This window comes from Lissotriton vulgaris, chromosome 2_1, assembly GCF_964263255.1.
Source record: "Lissotriton vulgaris chromosome 2_1, aLisVul1.2, whole genome shotgun sequence".
Lineage (NCBI taxonomy): Eukaryota > Metazoa > Chordata > Amphibia > Caudata > Salamandridae > Lissotriton > Lissotriton vulgaris.
The window spans coordinates 1,656,618,783-1,656,629,351 of record NC_141687.1 but is presented as its reverse complement, the minus strand read 5'-3'; the positions used below and the strand labels follow the sequence as shown (position 1 = coordinate 1,656,629,351).

The 10,569-nt window shown below is 44.1% G+C and overlaps 1 protein-coding gene across 1 annotated transcript in view; it reads right to left on the bottom strand.

Annotated features, from left to right (window-relative positions):
- Positions 1–280: 280 nt before the first annotated feature.
- The window catches only part of OPRD1 (opioid receptor delta 1), a 175,823-nt gene continuing 165,534 nt past the window's right edge, over positions 281–10,569 (bottom strand). The window contains exons 2-3 of the mRNA XM_086958901.1: positions 5,469–5,821; positions 281–2,319 (exon numbers count right to left, since the gene is read on the bottom strand). Coding sequence (XP_086815027.1) covers positions 1,787–2,319; positions 5,469–5,821 — 886 coding nt within the window. The 3' untranslated portion in view covers positions 281–1,786. The remainder of the gene's footprint in view (positions 2,320–5,468; positions 5,822–10,569) is intronic.

Sequence of the window (10,569 nt, the reverse complement as noted above, 5' to 3'; positions counted from 1 at the left end):
CTGTGTATAGAATATGAAAAAAACACCTGTGGGGCCCAGTGTAGTCTGATGCATCTAATCTGTCAGCTCAATCTATATTATTTTATGTTTTCTTTCATATTTTGTTTTAGGAGGGGATATGGAGATTGCTGTAATATGGATAGGTTTTGAGTGGTTTGAGTGCTGAGTAACTCACCCCTCGAAGTGTTGAACGATAGGCACTCTTGCAGTGTCATTCAAACCTTCCAAGAGCTGAACTAGAGTCGAATTTGATTCTTCTAAAAAGTTTTCATCCTTTTGTGTGGTTTTACTGACAAATCTAACGTAAACTTAAGAAACACTGAGACTTAGTCTTGGATCGGGCATAATCAAGATAAACAAATATTTATGAAACAGCCACAAGGTTCTTAATGTTTTGAATTGTTCTGCAACAGTGCCTGGGTTTGTTGCATTATGGAGGTGAAAGGGCAGCTACATTTACATCGATGGGTAAGGCAAGGGGTAACCAGAAGCACAGCATATTACGAATAATGGTACAATCCAAGAGGTGTCTGCAGCTCCTGGGAAAGGAACAAGACCATCAAACATAAAAGGCAGGATAGGTCCTGGAAAGTCATTTCTACTGATGGACTAACACGGCCACTTCCACTCCAAGCCTTGAGTCACAGTGGCTAACGCTTGATGTCCATACTTAAAACATCTGGTGTGACAATGATGGAAGGGGCGAGGAGGTGAGGGATGGGAAGGCCTTAGTCTTCCCTTTACATCTTAGAGTCATCAAAGATTTGGGATGGAAAATGTACAAAAATCCTGATTGTTTTGGTAAAGAGCCTGCCCCACTTCCTTCAGTAATGGAGGCCTTCACTTCAGTGCAGCACACGGAGGAGATGTTTCTACTCTGGTGGAAAAATTGTGCCGGGTTTGAGAATGGAAGTCACAATTCTAAAGCCGGCACGAAGATCTGAGATATAGGACACCTTATCTTCTCAAACTTACGATTTTTTAAAATTGCTTGGTGCCAAGGACAGAATTGCATTTTCCAACTCTGGCACGATGGGTGTCCAGTATGTCTTGTTGGTGGTCCTCAGCTTGCAGTAACATCAATGCAGTTCTGATGGGACAAAGCAAAACAAACCTGGAAACTTTGCTATTTTGTATTTCCTCAAAGAGCAACAATGGCAGAAGCAGATCCCATTAGTAACAAAAATAAGTCTCATGCGTCACGGAAGAGTCGCTTTCTTTAGCTTGTCTCCTATTTCCATCACGCATACTTTGGAGGTAAAAGTCAACAGTCCCAGCAGTTCAGGCAGTTTGCCAGTACATTTTTTTTCTGGCTCTCAGAATAAGGCCATTCTGTTTTATTATTTAAATAAAAATGAACCTTAAATATATAACACATAAATTATCCATACATTTTAAAATCCCGTGTTCTTCTAGCTATTTCGAGAGATACATCTCTCATTGGACAACTATGGTTTTTAGTCACGTCCTATCTTTCACTCATCCTCTCTGGGGTGCAAGAGCTGGGACTGTGGGTGCTGAGGGCCCCAGTTGAACCCCCAGTGTTGAGGCACAGGGCTGCTTTTAGAGTTGGGTTGCAGTTAATAACTTGGCTGAACACTTGAGCGCCCCAACTCTGTTCTTTGTCCCACCAGTTCTGAGGCATGTGGCAGCAGCTTAGGTTCCTTCACTTTCCCTGCAGCCCCAGCTCCAAATGCTAGAATTCCGTTGTCGAGATTTGAGTCACCTCTGATTGCAGCTCTTCTCTCCTGCTGCGGGAGCCGCGTCGGCGGTTGTCCATGTCTAGTCATACCGGCTTGTTCATAACCCCTGACGGAGCGCAGGTAGACACACGCTCCCGGGTGGCGTTTTTGGCACGTGTGAAGCTACTCTGCTCCATCCTGGCACGGAAGGGCAGGCAGAAGTCACGGAAGCAGCGTTTGAAGTTCTCATCCAGGAAGGCGTACAGGACAGGATTGAGGCTGCTGTTGGTGTAGCCAAGGGCAATGCAAAAGTGCCAACTGGCAATCACGAAGGGGTTCTTCTTGTCGATGTCCACCATGGTCCAGACTATGACGAAGATGTGGATGGGTGTCCAGCAGATGATGAAGGCTGCTACCACTACCAAGACCATGCGGGTGATCCTTCTCATATTGCGGTCTTTCTCTTTGGAGCCAGAGAGCAGACGGACACTCTTCAGTCGGAGGATCATGAGACCGTAGCAGATGGTGATCACCAGGACAGGAACCAGGAAAGCAAAGATGAAGACACAGATCTTGGTGACGGTGTCCCAGTAACCTTCGGGGCCTGGGAACTGCAGGGTACAGTAAATGGTGCCAGCTGTAAGAAGAGAAACAATACACAGGTGAATACCATCTTCCTGATAACATTCTTCATATGCCTATTAAGCATGAAGAGTGGGCTCACTGTTTCCAATAGCACAGTATTATGGAGTCCTTGGAGACTTGAAAAGCATGTCTTGGAGTAACTGGCCTAGTCTATTGTTTGGTGACAACATTAGGCATCTCTGGAAAATGAGCCTCATTAATCGGCTTTTATAACACACAGGATTCTGTAATCACTGTATAAATGGCACTCTAATTTCATTACAATCAGATAGTTGTGACACACCTAGTCTCTGATTTTAAAGAAAAGACGTCAGAACTCGACTATTATATAAGTTATTACGGTTGAGTTCTGATACCACAATGCCTACTACCAGAGCCAGAAGCCAAGGTGAAAGGTGGGTCAGGTGGGTCATACAGCATCATTGAAGCAGCTGTTTAAAGCATCAACAACAGAACATTGCTTTTCGTTCTTTATGCTCTATTTTAATAGCTTGCAAACACAAACAGAGAGATAATATTTTTTTTTCACTCCTTAGATAGAGGAAAGCTAGAATCTTTCTGCATCTTTCTACACATTCAAAGCTACGGCAGATATTTTTTTTTAGCTGACTTATATTGAACTGTTTCTAATATCTGTTTGCAGCAAATATCTAACAGGTTTTTGATATGTTTAATTTTTTTCTAGAGGTTTTATTTTCACTCTTCATGTTTGCCATTATGTTGACATTTTCATATGAAAGAGCTATGCACCAAGGTTTTACGTGGTTAAGGTGATGATGGGGCCATGTGTTATATGAGATAAAGTATTGTGTTACAAGATAAGGATATTCCCAGTCATCTTGGCAGGAGCGGCCCGTGCAGGTAAGAACGGTGGGCCGGGTTGAGGGGCGTTCGACAGACGACCACGAGGGAACATTAAATAAATAATGTTCCCTCGTCATCGTCTGTCAAATCCCATGCACCCCCCCCCCCCCCCACCCGGCCCCATCACCCCAGCGCTCTTACCTGCACAGGCCCCAGCTGTTCCATAATCTTATATAGCTTTTTCCTCTATATGGTTATGGAATGCTTTGTGGCCAGATGTATCAAAGGGTTTTACCCATTCTGTGTCTATGGGAAAATGTGTTCATACATATGGCCCTTGGTGACTTGCATTATCCTTTAGATGTAGAGCAGGGGGTACTTTAGCGCTTGTCTGTTGTGTCAAGGGGTAAATATATACCTTTAATGACAATGATATTCTAGTGAAAGATATTTGGACAAGAGGTAACTCACAGTTTTTAAATCTAATAATTGTAGGCATAGCAATACGTCAGAGGGAGCCAATTTTTCCCTTGTAAACATGAAGTAAGATACCAGCAAATAATGAGCTCTCTCTAGTTCCTGCTAAAGGATTCAGAGATTTGTGGCATCTTTTTTTTGTGGAATAGAAAGATCCATGTGTTCGATGTACTTTCCAGCTCCTCTCTGTCTCTCTCATTACTGTAAAATTATAAAATTATTTTATGTGTTTCTTGCTGTGGCTTGGACAGGTATTAACTGTGGCTTGGATAGATATCAGCTGGGGAGGATTTCCCTTTGCTGTCTGGAAAATAAGCTATATTTGTAATGAACTCCCTCTAGTGGTTGAAAAAGGATTATTTTGTATGATAAAAGCCCTCTAGTGGCAACAATGGGCTGTGTTAGGAAGATTTTGCAGTGGCTGAAAAATAGCGTCAATGTGTGATGCTATTTTATCCTTTATAAAGCTGTGTGACAGTTTTGATGTTCTAGGATAGTCGTGTAGCATAACATGTGTGTTTGTAAAGCACACGTTCACCCGGAGGTATCTTGGCGCTGAATAACAGATGTTTCTTGTTACCCAACTCAATGGTACTCATTTTATCAACCTCAGATGGATGAAAGGCTGAGTGGACCCACCAGGATTTGAGCCTGTGACCATGAGGTCAACACAGGCCCCTGCAGTGAAACCTTAGTCCACTGAGCCACCAGACCCGGTGTAGGTTAAGATGAGCTGCTTGGGAGACGTGGTCAACACATTAGTGTACAATTAGATCAGAATGTGATTTTGAACTCCTTCTAGAGAGGTAACCAATATTAGGGCTGTATTTAGATTGTGGTGGACGGAATACAATATCAAAACATGACAGATATCGAGTCTGCCGTATAACAAGTGCCATAGACTAGAATGCACTTATAAAATCGAAAATGGAACTTTCTCCACATTTGTGAAGGAGTATCTAATCCTTCAAACTCTACGTCAGCCCTTTAGTATACTATATTGTTGCATAGTATTTGTGTAGCATGTATCTACGGCTCATGTGCTTTCAGAGTGCTTTGTCCAACTCAACAATGCATGATTGGAGGTGTGTATGGCTGAAGAGAGACGTGAATGGAAAGTTTTTGAAGTCTTGATTTTAGATTCCATTTTGGTTAGGTTAAATAGCTGCTTTCTCCTGGAAGTGAGAGCAGAATTTCTTTTAAGTGTTCTGGCTCTGGTATCTGAAATCATATATTAGAACATGACAAGCTGTCTCTAGCAGTTGTTATGGTGTATATTAGAGTTTTATGGGCTCCATAAAGGGCTTTAGATGAGAACATAATGTGAAAGCAAAAATACTCTAGCCAGAATATCAACTAGCATACGAGTGTGAAGAAGGTAAGTTGATGTGGTCAAGAATGTATTTACTATTCAAGGGGCCGATTCACAAAACTAATCAGAGATAAAATCCTAAACTCAGTACTTTTGGTAGTCACAGAAGGCATTTTGTAGTAGTAAAGTTAGGACTCCTAACTTTACTACTACTAAACTGAGACAAAATCCTAACTTTACGCCTTTCGGTATACACAAAAGGTATTTAGTAGTAGTAAAGTTAGGACTCGTAGATTTACTACTACTAAATGCCTTTTGTGAATACCGAAAGTCGTAAAGTTACGATTTTGTCTCAGTTTAGTAGTAGTAAAGTTAGGAGTCCTAACTTTACTACTACTAAATGCCTTTGTGAATACCAAAAGTAGTAAGTTTAGGATTTTATCTCAGATTAGTTCTGTGAATCGGCCCCAAAGAGTTCACATCTAAATACCATGAACATATAATTAAGGTACTGTATTAAGCAGGACGGTGTAAACCTCAACACCTACCTTTGTCCGTTTTGGTAACCGCCATCACCATAATGGGCACCCCGATGATCGATGACAGGATCCAGATGCAGACGTTGATCAGCTTGGCTTTGGCTGGAGTGCGAAAGTCCAATGCCCGCACTGGGTGGCAGACGGCCACATAGCGGTCCACGCTCATCATAGTGAGGGTAAATATGCTTGTGAACATGTTGTAGTAGTCAATGGATAGAACCACCTTACAGAGCAGCTCCCCAAAAGGCCAGGTCTCCATCAGATACTTGGCACTCTGGAACGGTAGAGTGCTGGTGGCGAGGGCATCTGCGAGAGCCAGGTTAAAAATGTAGATATTTGTCGCTGTCTTCATTTTTGTATATCTGGAGAAAGAAAGATAATCCTTTAAACAATATGTATATAGTTAAATATTTTAATTTTAAATCTGCTGTATTGGACGGAACTGTAACTTTTAGTTTTCTTTTAAAGTGAAAACCCTACGTTGGAGATCATTGTAAACATTCTACCTCAATATCATTATAAAACCTAGCCAAGTGTAAAAACACAGTATAAACCTACCATGTTAGGAGTGATACTACCGAGCTACCTAGTTGCAGCTGGCAGTGCACTGGTTCAATGAAGGGGACAACTGGGAGCAACAGCTGCTAAGGGGTGCATATAAAGGGGGGTCCCATGACAGAGCTCCAGATGTTGTGTGCTGGAGTCTCAGACTCGGCCCCGTACGTGATCGGGTAGGTGTGTTGTGCCTGGGAGATGGTAATGTGGTGCACACCCTATGCACCAGATTTGTGCGTCTGGCTACTGCGCCCATTCGCATAGATCTCCCAGCATGCGGAAATCTCGGAGAGACAATAAGTTAGCGGAGGATTTACCGGCTTGGGTAACTCTGCTTGCTGAGCAAATCACACCGCTGAATGCTACGCCTGGAAAACATTTCAGGGTTGTGCATAAATGATGCAGGGGAATACGTTGACTGATTACTAGACATGGAATGGTAGGGGGACAGACGGGGAAAGCTATATTTGGAGCAGCTGAACCTGTGGTGCTACATGCTTGTGCCTGTGTTCTCGCTAGCTCCCCTTGATGGCCATCATGAATAACCAATGCCTTGTCCAATGTGGTTGTTAAGGTAGAGCACAATGGGTGGGACGCGGGGTAGGTTACTGTGACACGTATGTTTATGTAATATGTAGTTTTCTGGTTTGCTTTACATGCCCATAAAAATGAATACTAAAATAAAAACACAGTATAAATGACTAAAAAGACTGAAATAAAAAATAAAAAAACGAATCCTCGTGGAAATTTAAGAAATTGATTACACAGTGTTGAAAGAATTTCCAGCACCAGAAAACCCCAGGGACTGAAGAAACACATTTAAATATATATGTTTTCAGATTTATGCTGGGAGACAGTAGATAAGAAGACTGCTGAGCTTAAATGGAATGACTGGTTCAGAGTTTTGATACATTCTTCATTGGGACATTCCAACCAGTTGGTTGAGGTTAACACTAGAGCCACCAAAGAAGACCCAACTGTTCATGCAGTACTTTTATTTGCAAAAATAACAAGCTAAGAGATGTTTTTCTTCCTGGTGTGTGCTACACACATCATTCGATTTTGGTATGGTGCCAGTATATTGTACCCAAAAATATTTTCTGACATAAATATTGTCCTGAATATCGCTCATCATTATATACCCCATTGGAGTTAATAAAATAACATTTACCACACAATATATCTGTCAGGTAATATTTGATACCTATATTTAGGCATTCAGCCCAGACTTTCTCATTTGAAAGTGTTAACAGTCCAGCTATAAAGTAGCCTTCAATGGGACCCAAGGCAAAGGGCCACAAACAGGTTATATATTTTATGTTAAATCCTCCAAAGAGGCGATGCACAAAAAGGTGCTCTAGGCAGAATTAAGAAGCATTACAGAAACTCTAATTTTTTTATTTTTATTTATCAATCTTTATTTCGGCCATATGACCATCAAAGATATACAATAAAAACATATACAACCATTATAAAATCATCCAAAATAATCAATCAATACATGCTTATACAATGTAAAATCTTTCCATTCTAGGAATTACATACTAATAGAATTGCATGTAAAATTGTAGACTTAAAATTGGGTGGGAGCCTGCGACTTCAGAATACGGGTGCGAGTGTGCCAGACATTGGTAAGAAATTTTGCTAGTGCAAACACGATTGGGCTTGAAACATCGGTTTTTAGGATTCTGTACATCGGGAGATACTCCCTACAACCAAGGTTTCTGATAAGTGGAAGAAGCCAATATTTCCTCGCTGCCTTGTAAGTTGGGCAAAACAGGACCACATGTAAATCACTTTCCTCAGCACCAGCGCATGCCGGGCACTGCTTGGTGGAGGGCGGTGTTGACTAGGAGCTGGTAAAGGATCGCAGAGGCAATGTGCCATATCTCCATTGGAGAAACAGCTTCCTGGCCAGCACGGGGGACATGGCGTCCAAAACCCTCTCCAGCCTGTATGAGTCCTTGCTTTGCGCAAATACAGATGTTAGTGACCCCTCACCCTGGCAATCCAAGGCCATGGCTAGTTTCTGTTCGTGGTAGACATTGGCCAAAGCTCTCCGTGAGATATTTAATGAGGCATTAGCAGGATCGGACCAAAGGTCAGGAAACCCCAGTCTCGCACAGGATTTTTGTATATATTTTATCCAGGGGATCTGTAACGCTTTGGGATGGGTCAAAAGCTCCCTCAGTTCCGCCCTATAGGCAGAGAGTTCTTCGCTACTCCATAGCCTTCGCCAGAAGACTATGGGTCTGAGACCTAGTTTGTCAGCTATTGGTCTCAGACCCAGATCCAGCCTCAGGGGAAGGAGCGGGGTGCTGGGCGGAAGTGCAACTATCTGTCTGATAAAGTTGTTCTCAGTTGAAGACAGACTGCGGGAAGATGTATGGCCCCACAATTCGGCCCCATACATGGTGGCACCCCTGGCCTGTGCCTTGTAGATCTGGATGAGCGGCCCCAGCGGACGGTATGTGGAGCCTTTCATCATCCGAGCGATACCCCCTGTAATCTGTACCAGTTTGAGGTTGGCCCTAGTCTGATGTGGTCCCCAGGACATGGTTTCGTTGAGGGTTACACCAAGATATTCAAAGGTGGAGACTCTCTATAGCCGTAGACGCTCCCAATAATGGATTCAGACGCAATTTTTGACTTGGGTTCAGGACCATGAACTTGGTTTTAGCCGCATTGATTTCTAAGCCCCTATCAGTGCAAAAGGCCACAAATGAGTCGAGGATCCTCTGTATCCCCATAGGGGTTTTGGACAGCAGCAGGGTGTCGTCTGCAAACATGATTGCAGGCACCCTGCTGCCGTTCAGCTTTGGGGCGTCAGTATATTCAGTGGCATTTAGGTGGGCGATTACCCCGTTGACAAAGAGGCAGAACAGGGTCGGTGCCAACACACAACCCTGTCTAACCCCCCTGTCAACGGGGAATCTGTCCGTCAGTGCTCCAAATTTCCCGTACCTCACTCGAGCATAGTTGTTATGGTGCAATCTCTGTAAGATTATCAGGATATCCGGGGGGACACCCATCTCGGCCAGAACACTCCAAAGTTTCCCTCTGGGCACCAGGTCGAAGGCGGCCCTCAGATCCACAAATATTGTGTATAAGCTGCCGCCTTCGAATATCGCTGCCCTCCAATAGATGATATTCAATCGAAAGACCTGGTCCACTGTAGAGACTCCCTTCCTGAAGCCCGCCTGGTACGGACTAAGGACACCCATCTCTTCTGCCCAGTCCTGGAGCCGGTTCAACAGTATCCTACCGAACAGCTTCTGTGACACATCAATTAAACTGATTGGTCTGTAGTTGGCTAGGAGGAGGGGCGAGCCCTTTTTTGAATATGGGAACCACCTCCGCCCCCAGCCAAGTACTCGGGATTTCCATGCCGCTCAGATCTCCATTAAACAGAACGGCAAGGTAGGGGGCCCAGACGTCGGGCTCCTGCTTAAACAGGTCCCCAGGTAGGCCATCCAATCCTGGCGCCTTTCCCGATGTAAGTCCTGCTATTGCAGCCTTAACCTCCCCCACTGTTATTGGATCCCCCTCATGATCAGCCCAACCAATACCGGTGTCATTCGTGGTTTCTCCCAGCTCAGAGCTATAAAGGGATTGAAAGTGTGCCTGCCACACCCCTGCTGCGATGTTAGGCTCAATTGCCGAGTGGAGATTCCCCGACCCCCCGTTTACTACTCTCCAGAACATTCGGTGATCTCTTGTTGCGAGGGAATTAGTAAGCTCCTCCCATTGGTTCTCCTCCCATTCAGTTTTAGCGTGGGCGATTAGTTTTTTGTATGCCCGTCTGCTTTCTCTTAGCTTCTCTCCACCTAGACCCTCCTTGATGCTTCTAAGAAGTTCTCCCTTTACCTTTCTGCAGGCTGCATTATACCATGAGGATTTGTGTTGCTGCCCCCTCCTTGGGTTCTGTACATTACTAAAGAGGTTGGGGGCCGCACCCTTTATAAGGTCCTCGTGGGCCTGGTATAATTTGTCATGTGAATCTTTATTGCCCACCCCAGTGGCTAGATCTCCCACAGTTTCCAAAATAGGGATTAGCCCTGCATAAAGCCTCGGGAGTTTCTCTTGGCTCGAGGCCAGTTTTTCCCACCTGATTCTTCTCCTGTTGTTACCCAGTAGAAGTTCAGGTTTGTTCTCCTCCCCAGGTGTTATAGAGGTTTGAAGGCCGGGGTGAATGAAATCAAGTTCAAGGGCATTGTGATCGCTGTCTAGTCTTTCCGTAACCCTAAAATCCTGAATAGCTCGCCAGTTCGCTATCTGAACCAAGACATAATCCAAGCGAGATTCTCTTCCCACTCTGTTATAGGTGGTTCTGCTAGGTACGTCAGAATTAATGCGCCCATTACAGGCTCTAATTCCAAATTTTAGGGTGAGAGCTGTGATCTGCAATGCTACGGGAGTCCATGCCTTCGGGGGAGGAGCTTCTACCGAAGGTACTGACCACCTGACCTCTTCTTCCATTGGAAAACCCTCTAGGAGGCCGGGCAGCGGCTCAAAATGGGAGTTTAGATCCCCTCCCACTACATAGGGTAGATCT